The sequence below is a fragment of the Myodes glareolus genome, chromosome 3, assembly GCF_982192425.1.
Source record: "Myodes glareolus chromosome 3, mMyoGla1.1, whole genome shotgun sequence".
Lineage (NCBI taxonomy): Eukaryota > Metazoa > Chordata > Mammalia > Rodentia > Cricetidae > Myodes > Myodes glareolus.
This window is the reverse complement of record NC_142028.1, coordinates 125125013-125149837: the sequence shown is the minus strand read 5'-3', so window position 1 is coordinate 125149837 and position 24825 is coordinate 125125013. Positions and strand designations below refer to the sequence as shown.

The window sequence follows — 24825 nt, the reverse complement described above, 5'->3', positions numbered from 1 at the left end:
TCCTGAATGCTTGCAGCCAGGGGCTGGCTATCTGAATCCATTATCTCAGTCAGTCCTGAGACTAACTTACCTAGGTAAGTATTATGATCCCTGTTTTACTCAATGTGAAAGTGAGATTCAGAGGTCTTAAATAATTTGCCCCAAGATCACATGACTAGAGAGTGACAGAACCCAAGTTTCTCAGAAGGCAGAACCTGTACTTTTCAACACTAGATTGACTTCCTGGGAAGCGACAGCGGACATCCATACAATCTATAGCTGTGCTTTTCCAGATGATAGAGATAGGAGCCTAACACACACACAAGCAACACGTTGGCCACCTTCCCTGGTTGGTCACTGAGGCACCACACACATGGTGCCACCTTCCTAAAGCAATTTACATAATGCTCACTCTCTGTGTCTACACGTGTAGAATCATGCCTACATTTTCCATTTCCTGCCTTAATCAGGTGCCTTTTCCCAGACCTTTCTTCCAAGAGTCAAGGGGCAAAACCCATAACTTTGGAAGGCCAGGGTCGACTCTCTGATTTTAAAGGATAATGACTTCAATACAATAAACATAGCTTTCCAGAAATACCATCAGACACAGGAAAGAAGAGGTTCCAGAGAAATGAATTGAGGAGAAAAAAAAAGACAAGCCTTCAAGTGTCATGGGAGGAATAAAGCATTTAATGTCATAAAGGGGTGCATTGGTTTTATGAGAATGCCACACCTTATAATCTTGGGAATGCCGCGCTGTCCCACCCTCGCCTCGCATAGCTTGAGAAGAAGAGGGCTGGATATACAGGAAGCTTACAAAGGACTTATTCAAATGTACAAATCTGATGGGAGAGCAATTTCAAAGCATGAGCCTTATACTGAAGCCCCAAAGTCAGGACAGTCTCACTCTCCACACAGACTCACTGTTCCCTTGACAGCAGAGGAAGAAGGCTGTGTCACGGACCTGTTGAGTGAAAGAGGCTCTCCGACATGAAAGACACTGGCTGTATCTCTCAGGATCAGTCCCCAGTCACTCCAAGTCGCCCTCTCACGCATTGTGAGACCTGGTTTTGGAATCTGAAGGACTTGAATTTGAACTTTGACACTGTGTTTACCCTGTTGATGAGATTTGGGCAAGCATGGTATGCTTTCTGAGTCTCTGTCTTATGCGCTTCTTCTGAGTAATAATAGCAGTTGATTTGAGTAAGATCATAGTGAAGGTTCAGTGTGGTGCATTTAAAGCAGTTATCCCAGAGCCTGGCACTCAGTCATCACTTCAGCATCTTCTTTGGGGACCAACAGCAATCCAAACTGATATCATTCACACCATCTATCCATTCACTTATTAATGACACTAACAATATCATCCCTGGGATTCCTATTGAGGATATACACAGAGAATCCTCGCCTTTGGGACCTAACAGGTCCTAACAGACGAGAGAGCAGTCTGCTGAGGACACTGTCTAGAAGTCTGGAATAGTCCCATAAAGATGCCTTCCTCCTGACTCTGCATCTTTCGAACAATTTTCAAAAAGGAAAGCGTGGCAAGCATCATTCCTCCCATTTTAGATGTTGGCAAGGCTCGCCTGGCAGTGTTCTGAATTCATCACACTCTTGCTGGAAAGCTGCATGGGGATGAACTAAACCTGAGTCTGCTTCTGGGAAGGGGAGGCCGCTGTCCAGGGGCCAGCTCCCACGGAAGCTCAACCGCACTGTGATATTTCCCCCCGGGGGCTGGAGGCCCCTGCAGACAGGATGGTCAGCTGTGTCTGAGCTGGCTTCAAAGCAATTTCTCACTTTCTGATGCCTCCTGCTTGTCTTTCTTTCCCTCTTTAGGTTTTCTCTTTAATTACAGCCCAATCAAGTCATTAAAAGTGGGGAGTGAGGAGGGTTGGGAGAGAGCAATTTTCTCTGCCTTACTGGACAGGATTCCAGCTCTTGCCTCCTCCTGACCAGCACCGTGAGATGCCTAGCTTAGAATAAATGAACATGCTTCTCTTTACTCATCTTGCCTTTAAAAAGGCATCTTGCTGCCTTCTCAGCATCTGTGGGTAATCATGGCTCCTCTGGTCCTTCCTGCTGTTTGGGAGGCCCGATGGCATTTTAGGTCAAAACAGAAACAGAAAAACATGGAGAAGAGGTGGTAAAAATGTGACTGGTGCTTTGTAAGGGGTGGGGAGAGTGGAACTAGCTTGAAATGGGGCTGGCATTCAGAGGCAGGGCTGAGAAATGCTAGAGAAAACACCTCCAGAAGACACCATCACTCACACAAGTACACAAATCTACGCAGCGTCAGGCCCCCTTTCATTTTCTTTCCCGCTCGGCTTCTCTTCACAGACACACTTCCTAACAGGTAATTTCCTTTACCTGGCATGGAAAATGGAGGTGGGAATAATAATTCGCTCACATGAAGGCAGTGAGAATGGAATCGGCTGAGACAAGCAAAGCACTGAGAACCCCAGTCGCATGCAGCCTTTGCAAGGATGGTTGCTTGTTTATCACTGGCATTTCTCCATTTGAAGAGCGGACACAATGGCATCCAGCTAAGAGGATAATCTTAAAAAACTGACTGCCATGAACACAAGTGAGCTTGTGCAGAGTAGGTGCTGAAAATGTCCTTTCCCCCACCCACCGTCCCCTTTTCCTTAGCACTGACATTAACCCTGTTGTCTTCTTACACCACGAAATAAAGACTTGAAGGTAACGCTGCTGCCCTGCTGAGCCCTACACGTCCTTCTAGAATAGTTTAAATAAAATGAGACTCTTGTTTTTGTGACTCCTCTTCCATTTACAATGCCAGATACAGGTATACCGTGGAATAAATCCTTGATCTGATACAGTGGCAACTGGAAGATGTGACAGTTAGTTATGACTGTACCCTTGAATTTGTTAAGAAATGCTCAGGACTGTGGAGATGGCTGCTTTTCCAGAGGACCCAGGTTGGATTCACAGCATACCACATGGCTGCTGCAACTGTCTATAACTCCAGCTACAGGGAATTTGACACCCTCTTCTTAGCTCCAGAAGTGCTACCACACACATGGTGCCCAGATGTACATGCAGGCAAAATACTCATACAGAAAAAATAAAATAAATGAATCCTTAAAAATTGATTTAAGGATTAGTAAGTCACATCTCTTGCCATGTCCAGGAGTTCACTTTCACAGAAAATAAGTTAAAGGGATCTCACCAAATCAACTGACTGTTTTCTTGGCATGTTCACAGATGATGACTTACATGAAAGAGTCATGGAAAAAAGTCAGGCTTAGTTGGAGGATACAGATCTCTAGAGCTGTGTTCTTACTGTATTCCTGCTCCATCCATTTTCTGTGCCTGCTTTTCTCTGTTTCCAGACTGACTGCCATGGCCTAAGTTTCTCTGCTTGGCCAGACTTGGCCTGAATTGAATCTTCTGAGATAATGAACTCAAAATAACTCATCCTACACTTTTTCTTTCTTTTTTTTTAGATTATTTTTGTTAAAGAAAATAAAAAACTAACTAATGCAGAAAGCGGGTACAAGAAGGAGGATCGCAACAGTGTGTAACTCAACTATGTAGTCCTTACAGCTTTAGAATTGATTTATGCGAAAAGTTTTTAAAATTTTAGAAATTCAGGTGTAAGTGAGCCTATAATGCTGTAATTGAAATTCACTGCAGGAAGCTCAAATGGCCAGAATGTTGAGGAAGTGTGAACCATACACACTGCGCTTGTGAGGACACTATTGAAACTGTAGTACAGACGATCTTTGTTACATTCAGGTAAAAGGTTTTGCCTACATTTTGTCTCTGTCTTGAAACTCTGTGTGAGGCTAAGCTTAAATGTGATGGACTAACTCATTTCACAAAGGAAGGTTGAGAACATCACAGGTTTCAGTCTGCGGCAGGCCTGTTGTTGGCCAGATTTACAGCGCCGAGGGTTTCTCACATTCAGCCACCCAGGACTGCAAAGAACACCAGTGTTAGCAGCAGATCTTGGCCTTACATGCTGTTGGTTTTGATGGCTTTCAGAATACTATGATCACAATGTCATGGATCCTTCACTAGAGATTTCCAAGGAAGGCCTTGGGTTCCAAATTACATATATTAGGTGGGCTTCCCTAAATTAGGTACCCAAGAGGAAAATGTGTAAGTAAGACTGTGAAGTTGAAAGGAAGAATCCTGAAAGTTAGAGGTGCCATGAAATCAGTCTCTCCCGAAGAGCTGGAAGCAACACATGAAGCCAGACTAAAACAGAGAGTGTATGCAGCAAATCACATATGCACAGGAGCCGGGCACTCACAGCTTGTCAAAGCTCATATCTTCATCCAAACCTCACCAGACTCAAGACACGGGGCACAGCCTGTGTTCTTTGCCCTGCTGCATTTTAGGTTTGCTTCTGTCTCACACCTTTTTTTTCTCATGTCCTCCTTCTTCATTTTGGAAAAGGGGCATTTACTCTCTGCCATTGTACAGTGAAAGGATGTAGCTTTCTTTTTGATTTCTACAGAGGCTTATGGTAAAATTTGCCTTGCGTATTGCAGGATGTTGTGGTTTGGAATTTATGAAACCTGTTGAATCTGTGAAGACTACTGAAATTCATGAGATGGACTGAATGCTTATTGTATTATGAGATTGAGATTATCCTTCCCAGTAGCCAGAGGTGGAACATGAAGGTTTAAGGGGATACCATGAGTAAGGTAAGCGTCAGGCTGCAGAAAGGCAGCCTTGCACTCTTTTATCCGACTGTCAACTAGACTGGACTAGTAAATGCTTAGGCGGAAGCACACTTGTCTGCGAGATCATTTCCAGAGATGATCATCAAGATCATCATCTTGATGAAGAGACTTCATCAAGAGAACTCTCAGCTAATCAATTGATTAATCTTGTGGTGGTTCCTTAATATGATAGCATTTCTGAGAGGTGAGGACAGACAGGATGAAGGATCTAAGTGGAAGAAGCAGGTCACCGTCTGTGACCTGCTATATATTGCCATGGCTTCTTCCTATATCAATTTTGCCCTATTTCTTGGCAGATATGATGTGAACGGTCTCTGCTCTGTTCTGCCGTACCCTCCTTACCTGGATGAGCTGAATCTTCTGAATCCTTGAGTCGAATTAATCTTTCCTCTTTAAACTGCTTTCTTTTATAAGAGTTGCTGTGGTCATGGTGTCTCTTCACAGAAATAAGACACTGAGACAGGGAACCAAACTCTGGTCCTCATAATTGGATAAAAGGTGCTCAAACTCTGAGTTGTATTCCTATTTCTAAATATAATTCCCCTCCATCATTCACCAAAATGTCCTCATTGTCGTCTGTTTGTTTCAAATAATTCATGGTAACTCTGAGGGATACTATAGCTGTGACTCCCCCTCCAGGAGGCCTTGCTCCAGCGATCACGCCAAACAACTCAGGACGCTCAGAGAGCCTTGCATGGGCCACACTAAGCCTCGAGTGATCTCTTCCTGATACCGTGGACTCTGCAGCCTTATTCATGCAGGATAAGAGGAGAAACTCCTTTTCGGTTATTCTGCCAAAGCTTGAAGTAGGTTCTTATTTGAGGCATGTGATAGGCAGAAACAGAGGCTGTGTACAAGCAAGACTGCGCCTCTCTCATATGCACTGAAAATCTGCAGAAGCAGGTCATGGTTCTTTCTGTCTGCTTTAGCAGATTTTGTCTTACTGTTTACAGGTTAGTCTAAGGACACTGTTCGCTAGTATAATGGTTTTCAGTTTGTCTCTCCGTCTGTGTCTACACACACACAGAGACACAGACACACACACACACACACACACACACACACACACACAGAGAGAGAGAGAGAGAGAGAGAGAGAGAGAGAGAGAGAGAGAGAGAGAGAGAGAGACCTCCAATCAAAGCTTATGGATAGAGCTAGAGAGACGGGTAAGTGTTTAAGAAGGCCCTGGTACTATCTCTAGCACCCACATAAGACAGTTCCAGTCCCAGGAGATCAGATGCTCTCTTCTGGTCTCCATGGGCACCTGCAAGCATGTTTACCCATACATATGCTCAACCCTACCCCCACATGCACATAAATGAAAACAGTAAGCCTTAAAAAATACCAAAAAAAAAAACCCTTATTCTAGATGATCTTCATCAGTTACTCTCAGGTTCCAAGAAACTGGGGAAAAATCTCACTTAGTACCATGGTTAATCCCAGCACTTTTTATTCTGTCTGTTACCCTGAACCTTTTCAGCCGAGGGTCTGGGCTTCGCTTCCCTTCCCCTAGCCTCTGAGTGCCATAGAGCTCAATCATTTGGCTACATGCTCTCCTGGTTCCCATACACTCTCTTGGCCTCTTGGTTCTTCTCTTGATTTCTCTGCTCTCAGCTCCTGGTCTTCTATTCCCCGTCTCTCTTCTCTTCTTCTCTCTCATTCCCAACTCTCTTCCTTACCTCACATGACCCAGTCTACTCTGCTGTCCATATGCAGTCTGGACCCTTCCAGATGTCTCTGACTGTTCTCTCCCTCATATCTACAATAAAACCCTTCTCTTCAGTGATATCTAAGAGCAGCCATATCCTCATTTCACTCACATACTTGTGGCCTTCATCATGGGTTGGGAACAGGCTGAATTTGTAACATTAAGAGCAGACAGAATCCGGGCTAATAGAATGAGGCTCCAGACAGCAACGGAAGTTAGAAGGTACCCGAGAGGTGACTATAAGACTCTGGGACTCTCTGTGCTTCAAGCCTTCAGCTCACTTGGCAGCTATAAAGCAAAGGAACTCACAGGGAACGGTTGGTAGGGGGGCTGAAGAGCGGGAAAGAACTAGGAACTGAGGGTGCTTTCATCCAAACGTGGGAGCTGCACCACTAGCCCATGTAAAGTGTCAGTGTCTACCTTCTCATGTTACAAACGTCCCAGTTCACAGATATTCAAGGGCTGCAGCACTAGCTTCTGGCATTGAAGACTCAGAGCTTGTTCTGATCTGAGTGCCAAGTGCTGTAGGTCTCAAGCTTTGAATACTGGAGGCATAAATGTCTATTTCTTGAGTCTTACACTTATCACCCCAGACGTTGAAAAACCTTTGGCATTCGGGATCTCAGGGATGTCAACACTGAATAAGTTTCCCCTTCCTGTTCATGGTTTTTATCTAAATAGAGCAAAGTAACCCCACTGACAGTTTGCGAAGTGAGGGGGATGAACTTGGATTGCTGGTCAGTCCCAGGGTGTCCCCCTAGGACGAGTAAACTGGAACAACTCAAAGACACAGCACATGAATGTGTCAGGGGCAATGGTCACTCCGAGATGGTGAAGGAAGGCTTGACCATGATGCCATGATTAAGTGTTCTTTTTGTTTTAGTTGTCTGTCTTGATGAGATTTTATATGCTGCCATACAATAAATAGACCCATAGCCTGCGTGTAAAACTATGTTGATAACACACTTGCTAGGTTTGTGACATTTCTGCTTTGGGCTCCCTTCTTCTTCCAGTGTTCGCTCACTATTTCTTACTTCATGCCTGATCAAGAGGTGAGGCTTGCACAGAAATGTCAGACAATAAAAAAGACACAAAACTTCTTTATATTTTATCCACTCCATTAACCCCCATATTGCTTTCCTACTACATTAACATCATGTATCATGGCTTAGTACTACAACTTGGACTCTTAAAACAACACAAATTAATATATTACTATTTTGTAGGCTAGAGGTCCAAAGGGAGCCTTACTGGGTTGCAATCCCAGGGGCAGCCAGAAAGTGTTTCTGTCTGGCGGTGGTAGATGTATCTCTTCTAGATTGTCTAGCTTCCACAGATGCCCCTCAGGATGCATTCCTTAACTATCAACCCTTTTTTCCATATTTATAGCTAGTACCACTGTGTCCCTCCCACACATACATTTGTTTTTCTCTTCCTTATTTCAGGATACCTTTGCCCCGAAAAACCATGATAAAAGCGACCTTTGAAGGACAGTCAATCATTAATGTTAATTCCACACACAAACTCGCTTTTTGTTGTAAGGTATGATAGCATATCATGCTCATTGACTTCAGGTGTATTCCTTCTTAGAAAGGTTTTGTTTTTTGCCCTAATGATGATAATCACAAGCCACAATTCACGGTCATTTTATATTAGTGAGATACATCATCCTCAAGCCAAATAAAACAAGAGAACAGGAAAAGGATGAGTGCTGTTGCAGACGGAGACTTCCTCCCACGCGCGGTGAAGAAGTACAGACCAAGAGAGTTGGGAAAGAATGTTGAAAGTCAATAAGAAACATGTAATTACAATTTTCCTGAAATGGAACTTGATGTTTTGTTCCTGTCAGGCTAAACGCGAAGTGGATCAGGGACTATTATAAAATCGAGTGCTGTGTTTGGGGATTATCTCTTGGTGGTGGAGTACTCACTTAGCAGATACAAAGCCTAAACTCAAACTCTGGAAACCACACACACACACACACACACACACACACACACACATATCTGGTGAGTTTTAGGCTCTGAAGGCAAAGGGAGGCTTTGCTTGCCTTTCTGGTAGTGGTAGATGAGAATCTTTCTCATTAATGGCAGAAATGGTCAATTGCACTCACTTTTATAAAAACCACAGACTACAAATGCTTTCATGGCAAATGTAGAACAAGAGAACTTTGGACAGTCTTGTTCATATACGGATGGCATATAAAAACTAGTGAATACGTGAATATTTCTAATGTACTTGTGGGGTAGGAAAAGCTATTATGTGGATAGACCCCTCAAGTCTTATACGACCCCATAGTAAGATGAAGAATACCAAACAGCTGATACCAATATAGATCACATGTCCATAAATCAGGTGGGAACATAAAGGTTGCAGTATGTACCAAAAGGAAAAAGAAAGACGGATAGGTTCAGAAGAGGTAGCAGGTAGCAACCAGAGGTGACAGTGTAGCACCTCACATCCTCTTGACTCCTTATGAATTTTTAAAAAGAGAAGTGGGAGGAAAATCCCAGAATTGGCTGGAATTCATTTTCTGCTTCCAATGGATATAGTCAGTCAAAAATGATATTCAGTTATAGAAGCATCATAGAGGGTTTTCTCCAATTCAGGTGCTCATATGTTTGTGTAGCTCCAATCTCATATATGTTAGGTGCATGCATTATTAATATTTCTCATACAGAAATGGTATTTTACAAATACCTTTTCTCATACAGAAATTATATTTTACAAATCTAAAGCACTGTTCATTAAATTATTTACATAATTTTTCTTTTTTAATCATGTGTTTGAATATATAATATGTGTGCATGTATTTGTGATGTATTTATGCACATGTGGCCAAATGTATGTGGGGGACCAAAGTTGCTATCAGGCACCTTCTTCTATTGTTCCTATTTTTTTTAAAAACCTTCCTCTATGAGGTAAGGTTTTTTAGTCAAACTAAGAGCTTACTGATACAGCTAGTCTTGATAGTGAGCTTGCTTCCAGGATCTCACGTGTCTGCCTTCTGACACAGTAATTACAGGAGGCTGCCATACCCACTCAGCAGTAATGTGGCTTCTGGGGACCAGATCTCTAGTCCTGTTGTATACACAGCAAACACTTCGGCTGCTAAGCTATCTCCCAGCACTCTGCTGTGTTCTTTCATCTTGTAGAAAATCTGTACATTTAAGAACTGTTGTTCCATTTGGAAGTATTAAGGAGGACACTGTTGATGCCACTACTAGGCACTGATAAAATTATTACTGAAACCCATCTCATGCAGGTTAAACCATCTCACTCCTCTAAGCTTGGCAGGAGATAACTCCAAATGGCATTGACTCTAGAAGTAATAATGAAGCTGTGGTCTTGATCCTCCATCCTGCCACCTGTTGGTAAGACCTCAAGAAGTCATTCTATACCCCATAGACTCAATTATTCATGAGGGAACCCATGTTGCACATTGGTTGTAAGGGGTTGTTTGTTTTAATGCAAAGTATAATGGGGCTGGGGAAACCACCCAGTTGTTGAAGTGCCTGTGTTGCATCTATGAGGAACCGAGTTTGATCCCTAGAAGCAGATGTAGGATTCCCATCTGTACGCTATGAATACCACTGGTTAATAAAGAAACTGTGTTGGGCCTATTGCAGCACAGAATAGGGCAAGATGGGAATTCCAAGCAAATGGGGAAGAGAGAGTAGGCGGAGTCAGGAGTAGGCAAGGAGAAGCCCATACAGCCACTGCAGAAGACAAATGTCAATTGCCTCATGAAACCTTACTAGTAGGCCACTACCACGTGGCGATATACAGATTAATAGAAAAAGGTTAATTTAAGATGTAAGAGCTACCTAGAAATACACTTAAGCTATTGGCCAAACAGTATTGTAATTAATACAGTTTCTGTGTGATTATTTGGGTCTGGGAGGCCAGGAAATGTAAGAGCAGTCTCTGTCTACAAGAAGCCACCTTCTAAAAGGGAGAGGGGATACATTGTTGGCATGTGTTTGTGATCTCAGTGTAGTAAAGTCAAAGACAGACAGATACCCGGAGTTGGCTGGCCAGACAATCTAGCCTGCTAGGCCCAGGCCAGTGAGAGAGCCTATCTCCAAGGAAAATGAAGGGTGGGGGAGCCCGAGTAATTACACCAGAGATTGCCCCTCACAGTTCATGCAAGCACACACATATGAACACACACACACAAAATAAAATGTGATCATTTTTATGCCAGATGAAACTTCTTAGGAGGGGAGGCATGAGACAGATTTTAAGCCTCGGTGTAAAGGGGTGTTTCTTATCTGTCTGACGCAGCAGTTTGCCTCACATTCGATGTACCAGAGTTTTAACTGTAGCCTCTGACTATAAAGGGAAAGCCTCTGAAACTTATCAGATTATTGAATTTTCTCTTAATCTCTATAAAATGCCTTTCTCGCCTCTTATTTTTCCAGTTTATGGTAATGGCCAAGAAAGAGACATCCTACTTCCAGACATGCACACCACAACATGCTATACACATGGGGGTCCACCACCATTTCTGCAGCTTGTGTGTTATTCCTCAGGGATATCAGTCCTTATGAAGAAAGAAGTTAAGTATTTGAGGAAAGAGAAACAATGGTAAACTCCTTATAAAAGCTACTATCATACTTTGCAGATACAAATTTGGAAGATTCCACTGATTGGCTCTACAATGTGAGCAAATTCCCCTCTTCCTCACTGGCTGTCTTTCCAGTCTGAAGCTTGAAGGGCTGACTGCTATGTTCTGAATCAGACTGCTGACACACAGGCTGGCACAGCACCCATAACTATCTTTCTGGTTTCTGGGACTCACATTTCCTTGGGCATCTATGTCTGTACCTATCTGATCTACATGTTTCAAATCCAGCTGCCTCTGATTGAAATTATCCATGGGACTCATTTGGAGATTAGTCTGGTTCATCCCCTTGACCCCACGATTGATCAATGAAGGGCTAGGGATGAGAGTCAAGTTTGTCCCGTAAGACACTCCATTGCTGTCATTGAAGTGAGTAAGAAGGGTGTTTTATCCCACCGGACTCAGAGTATGATACAGAGGAAAGCAGCGCTAGGAAGAGAAAAGCAGTTCTAACACAGTGGCTCGAGCCTCCTAAGTCATGTGTGCATGCCTGATCATTACTTATGTCTAGAAAAAAAATAGTTTTTACTTTTTGCCTGAACTACTCTGTGTCAACTTTCTGTCACTTACAATCATGAAAACTGAAGTAAATAAACTCTGCATCCACCTCTTAAGAAAGCACTGTTGATTTCCTGAATCTAAAATACAGTTTTGTTGTATCCTTTCATATTCTAGAAGCTTCTTTCACTGGTCTCTTAAGCTTTGACTGTTTCTCCCTGGTATAAGGATGTGCCAACTGTGTATTCCATCTTTCTTGGCTCACAATGAAGAACTTAGTCCAGAACAGTGACTCCCATTACTGACCCTGCCTCTTTCTTCTTCCTGTTCTTACTAAGATGAATATTGTGGTATGCTGAGTTGAGTCAACAGATTTCCTGAGTTCTCACTCAGATTATTGGTTGAGACAAACCTGCAGCAGTCTGCACTATAAAATATTCCAAGTGATGCAAGAAAAAAAAGAAAGGTAGGTATAGACAATACTACACTTTCTCCGTGGGAGGAGGATGCCTTCCGACGGGACAAAGATCCGAAAGCATGTCCACTGATTTGCTCCAAAGGCTGGCAGAGAAATTGGCTATAAGTGAAGGTCAGGAAGCATTAAACAAGCAGCGTGTTCAAAGAATAAGATCTAATCAGGTCCACTTGGCTCTAGCATAGAATGAAGTCAAGTGAGGAGCAATGTGCAAGGAGGGCTTGGGCAGGAGCCAAATGAGGAGCGCTGAATGCCAGGCTGAGCCTGCCTGCCTGCCAGTTGCAATGCTTTACAAATGTATGTCTGGACTCTACCCACTTCAACACATGTACACATATCCATACATGTACACATATTTACTTGTTAAAACCTGTGGTCCATGATTCATGCACCCCTCTATAGTTGTAGTTCCAGAATTTAAAATTTGGATAACTACCTTAGGTCATTCTTAAAAAATAAACTATCAAGTTCAGAATAAACCACATGGATCTTCACTTATCTTCTCCTGCACTGTTATTTCACACTAGATAAGCATCCCATGGAAGAAAAGGTCTCTTCCCTTTACCCTCACCCTGTTCTGTACCTCTGTGCCATTTTTCTTAACACCAAATTGATCCATGCTTGCAAAGCCATTTTTGATACCACTTCCCAAAGAAGTCTATTACTAATCCTGGGTGTCAGCTGTCCCATCTTCTAAACCACACTGAAGAATTCACACTCGGTACTATTTTCACCTTTTTGACATTCCCCTGCTTGTACCGTGCTGACAGAGCTAAGACAGGTTGTGTTTTAACATCAGAAGCGGTACAAGCTTCTAGAATCCAAAACCTCTTAAGAACGACACTTAGTTTATACTATCTTATTTCATTTTTCTCAAATTTCTAAAATATAACCTTAATCATCCCACTTCACAGAAGAGGCAACTCCAGAAGCCAGCTAATTGGAGGGCACAGAAGCAGTAGCTTTGAGTGCTGTGATCCTCTTTCACCTGTATCCTCTTGCAGAGCGGGACCAGTGCATGGGGCAGTGACTCACCACACATCCCGAGGAGTCCACCTGGCGGTCAGACACACACTTGAAGTTGCGGGTGCATCCCCCGTTGTTCCTTGAGCAGTCACGAACTGGACCAAAGGAGGACAGCAGGTCATTGATGGTTTCGAAGTAGGTGGACAGCATCGCTTCTTCCCTTGGAAAAAAAGAGCATGGTTAAACCTCAGTGATACCTGCATCATTGCTTTTGTAAAATTAATAAATATTCAACACATTTGAAGTCATTATTTTATTTATAATTAGGAAAATAAGACAAATAAAGGGTTAAAGGAGAAAACAGTGATGAGCATAGTGCTTACACCCTGCTTTGATTAAAAAAAGAGATTTACATCTTCTTCATATATTTTTCCATTTTGTTATGAGATTTCCATTTTGTCAATAAAGGAGCTGTGTTAGAAATCTGAATATTCTTTCCTAAGGACCACCAATTTTATAGTATAATAGAACCAAAGTTTGCATCAAGTTCCACTTGTATCCCACCCCTACAAAAGAAAGTTGCATCAACGAGAATACTCAGCATTTGACCATTTGTTTGCACAATTTTTTAGAAATGTCTGCACAGCATCTCTATGATTCAATTTATAAAACTGTGGCTACCAAAGGTCGTAGGATTTGTCCACAAATTGTTCAGGCTATAAAAAGAGAGCCAAGCACAAATTCAAGATTCTGGCCCTCAAACACCAGAATATTGTTTTCAAACCTTTGCATTCAGCTTGTCCTGTTAACTGTCAATAACTCTTATTTGGAGGTTCATAAGATTCTCTCCAAATGAGATTCCTCAAAGCTACTGTTCTTTATAGACCTGCCACAAGTATGATGGTGTTCCATAAGATGGATTCTATAATATGGGCAATAAAGACAAGAGTTTTGGTTGTTATTTAATGGCTAAAGAGCTCCTCTGAAGTGATATGCTTGCACTGGGGTAGACACGATTTGTTGTGGAATATTTGTACTCTGGTGAAGATATAGTGCTGTGATTAGTGTAATAAAAAGCTGAACAACCAATAGCTAGACAAGAAAGTACAAGAGGGACTTTCAGGCAGAGAGAGAACTCTGAGGGGGAAAAATGGAGTCACCAGTCAGATGTGGAGAAAACAGGAGGGGCAGTATAGAGATGAGGTAATGAGACATATGGAAGAACCTAGATTTTTAAGAAGGGGGTTAATTTAAGTTTAAAAAATTAGTTAGGAACAAGTCTAAGCTAAGGCTGAGATTTTATAATTAATAATGTGTCCAAGTCATTATTTGCAGGCTGGAGGTCCTGACAAGAAAGTAGTACTATTACATATGGTGCCCAGCATGGAGCTAGAATATCCAAACACAAGACCTGAGAAAGTTAACAAAAGTTCTGGACAAGGAGCCAGATGAGGCTTTCTAGTCTCATAGTATCTCAGACTGACTGATTCCTACACCACACAAAGGTGTGGCTCCCAGCCTCTGCCTGTGAGTCGGAACCAGCCACAGGTGCCATGTAAGTGGAACTGTGCAGCATTTGGACTGGCCCTTTAAGACTTGGCTCACACAGTCAGAGAACGCGGCAGACAGATAGAAATTCAGGTCCAGACACAAAAAGCTAATAAAAAGGTACAATATGTTTTAAAAGGTGCTTAGGTACTAAAGAAAGAAAAAGGAAAGGATATAGACAGTCCTAAAAGAAAAATAAATAGTTCACAAATAATAAAATTAATTTTTTTAAGTAAATTAAACAAAAAAGAATAATCCACTAAGGATAGGAAATATTATAGCACAGCTAACTTGGTCCTTAATATTGAATGTTTTTATAACGGGAGGTTTCTCTCCCACCCACCAGTTCCTGAATAACTACTCTGAGGCTCAATATTAATGACAAACTATTTGACCTATTAACACAGGCTTATTATTAACTAGCTCTTACAACTTAAATTAACCCATTTCTATTTTTCTATAGATTGCCACATGGCCATGGCTTTTTACCCCACATTTTGCTTCTCCAGTGGCTGCTGGCATCTCTCTGACTCTGTCTTTTTTTTCCTTTTTCTTTGCTTGCATTTCCCACCTGACTCTATTCTGTCTGGTTATTGGTCAAATCTACTTCTTTATTAATCAATGGTAGTAAGACATATTCACATCATACAGAAGGGCATGCCACATCATCTCCCCTCTTGTGTCCAATTAACAAGGAAGGTTTTAACTTTAACACTGTAAAATTACATAAAACAAAATTTTTACCAAGCAAGAATTACAGTTACATATTTAGTCTATTTGTATTTGACAAAATTAAAGAAAATACTCTTTCATCTATCTTATCTTTGTGAGTCTAAAATTTAATATCTAATTTATCTTTTATCATAAATAAGGAAAAATTATAATTATAACTATCTCGTTTTCAACCCCATCAAGAAGGATACCTGAATAACTAGGAAGTGTATTGTAAGCAAATTTCAAAACTCTAGACATGGCAGAGTCATATGGCTCTCTGGACAGACACTCGAAGTTCTTCTGTAACATTAGCACATTCATCTTCAGCTTATAGGTCTAGAACATCTGGCAGATTTCTCAGTGAAGCAGGAAATTTGAAGGACTGTCCCACCTATTTTGACAAATTTGTCAGTCACTTTCTTTTGTGTCCTGCAGAATGTCTGGGAGATTTTTTTTTTTTTGTAAAACAGAAGTGACCCACCTTGTTTTGGTAAGTTCAGCAGTAATTTTTCTGCATGTTCTATATATCCAATTTATGCAGAATATTGTCAATCAGTCCAGAAAGAATATTTTCTTGCCCAAATGACTAATCTTGTCATTTTGAAATCAAGCTCCATAAGGAGCTTCTCCGATGCCCATTCTTCTCTTGAAGTAGCTGGTGTTGCATGAGCAGATATCTCACATCCAAAGAATTCTAAGCTATTAAAATATTTCTTTGAGGTATTTGAAGTTACCTATCCATCTGAAATATATCTTTGCATATCTAGAAAACCTAACTAACATGACTGTAAGTTTGACTGTATTATAGATGACTAATAATTTGCATGTTTGACTATGAATTACAGTTTCAAATGAGCTGCATAAACATAATACCTTAAACAAGAGTAAAAATATACATGCGGTATAACAAAATTGATCTCAAACTTGTATCGGTAAACCAAAATCCATACCTATATAAGGCATTTTGGGATTAACAACTGTTTTTTGGATTAAGGTAGATTTAATAATTGCATTTTTCATCATTTCTATATTATATCCCCCTTTTTTCTTCAGAAGGAGATTGACTATGACCATTTGCCATTTATAATCAACCCCTTTAAATGAAAACAAACATTTAAAAACAATATTTTGAGAATTTGGGCATAGTATTTTATGCTACTTCCTGTTGATTGGGTGTTAGTAATCTTATGGGATCTTGAGAAAATTTAAAATTATGATTAAATCTTGGCTGTAGTAGTCTGTGAGGCTGCATAGTCTCAGCTGTTTGCTTTGAAGCTGTTCTGCATTATCTTTAAAATTTAGGTGTTTTCAAAAGGAAAAATAAAAAAAGGAACAAACACCAATAAAGACAAATAGTCCAGGTCATCCAGCCTTTCAGGGTGACTCTGTTGCAGGTTCCTCAAAATTCTGCATCGTGAAAAATTTTAAAGCTGTTAGTTGTGATGGTCTGGCCTCACAGACTATTCCAGCCATGACTTCAGAAAAACTCTGCACTTTCCCATCACGCAGAGATTAAACAACAGCAACAAAAAATTTCCAGCTAGACCTCTCAGAACTTAACCATTATTCCAATTTTGTCAGGGACCCCTAAAGATGAAATCACCCACAGAAAACAAGAAACAATCTAGAAAACACAACACTTACATTACCAAGAGTGCAGTTGGTGGTTTATGGTCATTTCGTGAATGTTTGTCATTGTTTAAGGGGGTTGATTACAAGTTGTTATTGGTCATGGTCATGAAGAAAACTATGAAAGGGAATTAGACTCAGAAATCACATTCTGAAGAGAAAAATGGGCATTTGAAATGATACAATAAAAGGATAGATTAATGAATCTCCTTTCTAACCAAAAAAAAAAACAACTACAAGTCTCAAATATTTTACATAGGTATGGATTTTTATATATTGATACAAATTTAAAGTTATTTTTGCTATACTGTATATATGTTCTACTTTTGTTTAAGGTATACAGCTCATTTAAAAGGGTATGTAAATTTCTAGTCCTTAAAACTTATCATTATGAACAATTTAGGATAATTAAACAACACCAGTTAGTTGTCAGTCATCTAAACATCAAATATGTGGTCATGTTAGGTATGTTTTCAAAGTCAAACAGAGATATATTTTACATAGACAGATGGTCTTCAAATACTTCAGAGACATACAGACTATGACATTTAAGAGTTTTTAATAACATAAGACTTTTCATACCAGTAAAACATGTCTATTCCTGGAAGCATATATTTAATTAAAAAATGACATTCATTAAAGAACCTCCAAATGGAGTACACTTTCATTGTGCTAAGCTAGACAATGGACAAGAAACTGCCTTTGCTTCGAGTGCTACCATTATGTTGTTCAAATTGGATAATCAGGAAACAAAATAAATGACTGCCAAACTTTGCCAAGACAAGATAGAAGACTCATTCAAAATTTCTCCTTCACAGAAAAGTCTATCATATTTTCTAGGCCTGTAGGTTGAAGGTGGATGTCCCAAATGTTGCAGAGGAACCTTGGGTGACTGTACAGTCAGCCAGATATCTTTATCCTTTCTGTAGTTTTGGAAGTTGTTTGCTCTGTGCTTCCTGTTTACTCAGATAATATTTTATCCTTCTTGGGTCTCTGTTGGTGCTTGAACACTAGATATTACCAAAGAAATTTTAAAAAGAGACATAAAGTGTATAAATGTTGAAAGACATTAAAGTTTAAGTTGTTTATCTAAGAAAGTATTTTGAGGTCTAAAAATGTATTTTTAGGATGGTAATAAAAATTGGTTTAGGTAAAAACTTTATATTCCTCAAGATGGAATAGAAATAGAATATTTTCTCCAAATATGTCAAATACTAATGGACTGGACATTGTGAATTTAATTCTTACCTGATAATTGTTCTAACTGTATATAGTTTTACTATGTTAGATTTAAAACTTTTCTTTTTATTTAGACAAAAGAGGGAAATGCTGTGGGATACTTGTTTACTGTGTGAAGGTATATTGCTGTCATTGGTGTAATAAAGGCCTGAACAGCCAATAGCTAGGCAGGGGAGTATATGCGGGACTTCCTGGAAGAGAGAGAACTCTGAGAAGAACAACAGCAGGGTCACCAGCCAGATGTGAAGGAAGCAGGATGGGTAGTACAGAGATGAGGTAACAAGTTATGTGGAAGAACATAGATTTAAAACATGGGTTAATTTAAGTTATGAAAACTAGTTAGGAACAAGTATAAGCTAAGGCCAAGCTTTCATAATTAAATAGTTTCCACTTGAGGCTGGTGGTCCCAGCGAGAAAATGCTACTACAATGATTACTACACATGCAATGATTACTAAGAAGCCCTTACTGTTGGGGGGAAAGGCAGTGTCTTCTCCCGTTGAGATGTGGTTTAGAGATACCAGAATAAAAAAATGAAGTCAAAATAGCAGAAAGAGCTGATGACAGATATCAGCAACAATGAGTCCCATTCCTTCTCCGTTCAAGCCTGGAGTTCCAGGTTGAATTTCCAAACTCATTTTCTTTTTCTAATCTTACTCCTTTCTGTCTGGTATCTATGTTGATTGGCACTGAACTTGGCAGGCCATAGTTCTTATTAGATATTCCTTTATTCAGTAAGTCCTCAGGCATTCCACAAGGTACCTAGAATTCTTTTCTTGTCCCTTACGGCTCTTCATAATTCCTTTCTTGGATACCTATTTGTGATTGCTCTTTTTAGTTATCACTTTGAGTACATCTGGAATTAATTAACACCCAAGTTCCTGGGTACACCTGTGAGGGATTTTTTTCAATTAAATTATTTGAAGTGGGAATACCAACTTATAAACTGGGCCACACCTTTGGCAGGCAACTTGTATAAAGGACATGGAAGAAGAAACCTTATTCTTTTCGCAGACTCTCTCTGACTCTTTCAGGCAAGTCCACTCCTTCACTGATTTTAGAGTCTCTTTATTCAAGATTCTTACATATACTGAAGATCAGTTGAGACATCCAGCATCATGGACTGAACAACTACTGGATTCTTGGACCTCCCTTTTGTAGACAGCCATTGTTGGACTCCCTGGACTACACACTGTAAGACAATTTAATAAGTCAAATATATATATTCATGTTTATGTGTGTATATGCTTCCTTGGCCCTCATGGCTCTTCATAATCTTTTTGTTGAATATATATATATATATATATATGCATACACACACACACACACATATATATATAATTGGCAAAAAACAAAAGTTTCTGTTGGTATTTTATGAAATGTGTATTTTTCAACATAAATATATTTAATCATACATTCATTTGATTAGCTCAGTTCCTCTAGAGAATCCTAACTATTACGCTATTCAACCATATTTACCCTATCCTCATATTTTCTACTGTTTAGTTTTCTGCTTCTCATTATTTGAAAAATGAATTTTAAATCAATTGTCATAAAGACAGATTCTGGAATGCAGTTATACACAGGGGGATGATTGTGGACCCCTCTTGGGAGATGCAGCTGCAGAAAGAGAGCAAGTCAGGATTTGGGAAAAGGCCCACAGTAAAGACTCAGCTGATCCCATGGGGAGCTCAGCAGTTGGAGATGATCTTTATTGACATCCCAGATGATAATAAGAGATCTTGGCCTCTGCATATCCACATCTTCTGACCATTGCAAGGACTGTGATCTGGAATTGAGCAAGTGGGTACTATTGGGCAAGGCATTTTCCTTTGACTGATGGGACATGAAAGATTCAAGGCATCAAACACCTATGCTCCATCTGGAGGATTAACAGTCAGCCCAGAAGACAGAAGATGGATCAGTATGTGTAGAGTGAGTGGGACCCAAAATGCTTGGAAACAGAAGTGTAGCCTACATAAGAGTAGGGAGCAGTGTAGACTGCATAGACTTAACTTATTCAGCACCCCAATCCAAAAATCTAAACTTCAAAAATGCTATAAAATCTGCAATTTTGAGCATCATCTCACAACCTGTATCCCTACACATCTCTCAGAATGTTTAATCACATTTTCCTTCTGAGAAACTCATTTCCAAATTCTTTTCCTGATGAAATGCCAAGATACCTTGAAACTGATTAAATTCATTCATTCATTACTCATATATACATACATGTGTACATATATTTTACATGCTTATTAACTGGTAATACTGGTCTACACACTAGACCCTGATCTATGTCCTGGAATACAGCAATGGCCCTGGAGAAGTCCTTATGGCTACACCTACTTGTTGTCTTATTAATAGAGCCTTCTCTTGTCATTTGATGGAATTCCTTTATCTTGCGAGTACACTGCTTAAGTCTATGATATAAATAATTGTCATTACCAGTTCCATTGTCTACTAGGGAGACTGTATGCTTTTGGAGGAAAAGTTTTAGGATTTATTATTTTATATGTAGTTCCCCAAACAGAGCCTAGAGAAATATGGACTAGGTATTTTCAGATGAAAAACAAGACACCAGAAAACAGACTCAGGCTCCACAAAACCTGTATTTCTGTAAAGATTCTATCCAAGGAGTACATGCTTCTCCATGTTCCGACCTCTTTTCCTTATTCCTGGTCCTTCTTGTTGTTGTTCTATAGAAAGAGACAGTGGAGATAACATAAGCAAACTTGTGTTACAATCCCTAACTTAGGATGGACATAGGTGGCAAGTATATGGAGGGGGATTTAACAGTTATAAGATGAAGTTCTTAGAAAACTTGTCATGTTTGACGCATGGAAAGAGGTGAAGATATTGGGAAGATACAAAGTTTTAAAATGTTGACACAACCAGAGGTATTAGAAAAGGTAAGTGCAAGTGGGAGATATAAGCAGAAGGGGGATTTGAGAAAATGAGAACAAGAAAGGAGACAAGCATAGAGAAATGGCTAGGAAAATAGAGAAACTGAGGCACAGATACACAGTCTCTTAGAACAAGATGAGTAAAGAGAGGTATAAAACAGATAGGAAGACTGAGAGATAGGCAGGCAGCCCAGCAGGGATGTCAATACATACACAGGGAGTCCATCACAGACTAAACGTCAGTCAAATGGGGACAGAAGAAGTATTTGAAGGCAGAGATAAAAATGGAGATAGACTAAGAGAAAGAGAAATAAAGTACTAAGAAAATACTTAGAAAGAGGAGGCAGGGATAAAGAAAAGATGAAAAAGATGCAGAAAGACAGAGAGGTAAGTGAAAGACAGTGCGGAAAATAAAAGACTGACAGAGGAAAAAAAATAAAGAGAAGTAAAAATAAGCAAAAGATGCCCCTTTCTATGGGACCTAGAGACTACAGATGAACAGACGGCTAGCTTTTAAAAAGATCCATTCTGCACGAGCATCAGTTAGACATGCAGAGCACCACCTAAAACACAAAGGCCTGACACACCGCTCTTGCTAAGCCAAGAGTAGCAATTATGTCCAGACGGGAAATGAAGCAGCTAAGCATACAGAGAAAAGGAATTCAGGGCAGAGAGCACATTTCGTTTTCTCCCTAAAGCCTGAGGACTCAATCCATCATGCTGGCCTGAGTCTAGGTTTGGTGGTCTGTTGCATTTCTGAGCTGCTCCAGAAGCATGAGGAAGGGTGAATAAAGCGTTCGATGAGTGCCCCAGAGACAGAGGCAAGTTGCATTGATAGGCATAGGATAAGGGTACCAGAAGACCTGCATGAGAATCCTGTCCTTGAAAAAAATCACCACTAACTTGCCAATTCATGATTTGGGGCACATTCTATGTCGCTTCCCTACCTATGCAGTTTCTTGTGATTTTCTAATAGCCCTGTCGGCTACAGATTTTTCCTTCCACTGGGCAGCTGCAGGGAGTAGATTTTAGGTGAGGTTTATCACTTTCCCTGGTCACTCAGGCAGGGGAACACTGTGCACACATATCCACTGCAGTTTTTTCATGCCACAGTTAAACATCAAAAAATTGTTGTTGATGGCAGATTAGAGCTCCCACAGCAGTTAAAGCAGTCACCATCAGTGTCCAGGTCCTCTATGGCTTAGAGGAAGATGGATGGGAAAAGACTGTTGGTTCTCTATGCAATTCTCACAATGTTTCCTGGCCCCTCAGTGTGGATCTGCAACACTATCAACCAGCATAGGAATGAAGGATCCGAGCACTGTGTTTCTTCACTGGAGCTGGAAATCAAATACCACAAACCGGGTAAACTGGGCACATTCTATCCCAGGTGTGAAAATTTTAAGTCACAGGAGATGGAGGTATTAATAGAGCCATGGTCCCTCAGCATCATATGGGGGTAATCCTCCTTTGTTTCTTCATAACCCCTGAGGGCTCCTGACCACTCTCAGCTCTCCTTTTCCTGGCTTGGAACTTCATGATCCGATATCTGCCAAAATCTTGTATCAGGAGAATTTCAAGGCTTTTTTCCTTGTGTCTGTGTGTATTTTCCTCTTCTTTAAAGGACATTGCTCTGGGCCGTGCTGGCACTCGGGAGGCAGAGGTAGGCAGATCTCTGAGAGTTCGAGGCTAACCTGGTCTACAAGAGCTAGTGCCAAGGCAGGCTCCAAAGCTACACAGAGAAACTCTGTCTTGAAAAAACAAAAAAGAATAAATAAGTAAAAATAAATAAAGGACATTGCTAACTTCTAAGATGTGAAAATTTGTAACGCATCCAAAATTCATGCTGAAATTTAATAACACAGCAACATGATTTATACACAAGGCCTTCAGAAGGTGATGGTATAGAGGGTGGAGACCAGGCAAATAGAATCAGACACCCTAATGGGAGGACTCAAGCCCTTCGACTGCCCCCACGTGTTAAATGGAGTTGTAACTTTTCACCCTTTCAGAGGACACAGTCTTCAAGATGCCGTCTTGGGAGCAAACACCAGACTCTCACCAGACAATGACCCTGTTGGTACTTTGATTTTGAACCTCCAGGCTCTGGGATTATGATAAATAGATTTCTGTTCTTTAAAAACTAACCAGCCCATAGGTTTTGTTACAGCAGAAGGAGTTAAGACATCATCCTGTTAGATTGAGGGCACAAAAACCTTGAATTCCGTGCTGCCTGCTTCCAACAGTCACATTCTTTCTTCTATGTGAAGTCTCTTCTGAACCTCTGTTTTCTTATCTATAAAATGGGAGCTAGGTCTGTTTTGCTTTTAACTCTAGACTGTTATAAAATATGACTTGATATATACAAATGTGTTCTCCAAACTTGAAGACACACTCACTGTTCATTCATTCAATAAATATTTGAGCACTTACTGCATGGGAGGCACCAGGTTAAGGATGATTTTAGATTTTAATTAACTTCTCTGTAATTTGATTTCTTGGCAAAAGTGCAGACATTGTCTACATATTTCCAAGTGTTTCTAGCGCTCACAACCTAACTCTGCTCCTTTTCCCACAGGAAAACTTCACAACAGAGTCAGTCAGACCCCAGCAGGTTTGGCGAGACTCCAGCCTGACTGGGCAGATGCCATTAGCCTCCCGAGCCTCTGCGTCACACAGAGTGAGCATTAGGCAGAGCATCTGCGAAAAGATATTACAGGCTGGAGTTAATAAACACCAGGAAAAGTCTGTGCCACTCAGAGAGGTGTGAATATATGACTCAAAGCCCGGGCAGCAACAAGCCTCCACTGACGCACTCTCATCTTTCTCTGAAGGTTTGCTTTCTGAGCTACAGTGAAGGAGGAAGATGCAACAGCTACTTGAGAGGAGTCACGTTTTCCTCCCACCTATCCTTCTCAGTACCCCTAGCTGAACTCTCAGATTGTGTCTTAAAAGCTTCATCTGGAATCTCAGACTGCCCTGCAGCAGAATACAAAATGGTGAGAAACTGAGTTGAATTTTTTTGTTGTTTCTGTTTTTCATTTTTTTTAAAAACATGACTTTGAACTTCAAGCTTCTAGGTTCTTTTTAAAGATGGGCTTACTAACATCCAGATAATTGAGTTTGCATGAAAAAGAAACTCAGTAATGAGTCTGAACTACCCTGTAATGCCAAGTATAAGGTAAATATCAACAATTGGTAATGCATAGTATGATAGACAATGTAAAAATCATGCCTTAAAAGTGTGAGGAGCCCATGCAAGAAATAAGGAGTGCCTGTAATCACATGATCCATTTACCCACGTAAAGTGTTCCATGGGTATCTGACTTATTCTGGGCACTGGCCTGTTTTCTGGATGTGATATAGCATGTACTAGAGGCAGAAAAACTGTGAAGCAATATTGAACCCAAGAAACCAAGAATGGGTAGCAATCCATTAAAAAAATAAGGATGGGGCAGGAAAATGGAGATGCACCAGAATGAACAACACTTGGCCTGGAGCAGAAGAGGGTGGATCCTTTGATACAGGGACGTTCATGAGATGCAAAGGAACTAGACTGTCAAAAAGGCAGGGGCTGCAGGCAAGCTAGGGGGGTCTGTGTCAGGCACTGATGAGTTCCGGCCTTTATTGGAGGAGCTGTGGGCTTCACGAAAGGATTCTTGCAGCACTTCTAAAGTTTATTTACAGTAAGGATGAGGGTGAAGAGTTTGTAAAAAAAATATAGCAACATCAACTATGACAAGCACTTGGTAATAATAACTGTTTGTATCCATATTGGGAGACACAATAATTTCAGCACCATGCGTGTCCACCATGTACTCT

The 24825-nt window shown here is 40.6% G+C and overlaps 1 protein-coding gene across 4 annotated transcripts in view; it reads right to left on the bottom strand.

The window, feature by feature from the left end:
* The window catches only part of Astn2 (astrotactin 2), a 979028-nt gene that overhangs the window by 385818 nt on the left and 568385 nt on the right, over positions 1–24825 (bottom strand). For all 4 annotated transcript variants that reach the window (XM_048459341.3, XM_085686116.2, XM_085686117.2 and 1 more), the window contains one exon: positions 13038–13188. In XM_048459341.3, the coding sequence (XP_048315298.3) occupies positions 13038–13188 (151 nt within the window). The remainder of the gene's footprint in view (positions 1–13037; positions 13189–24825) is intronic.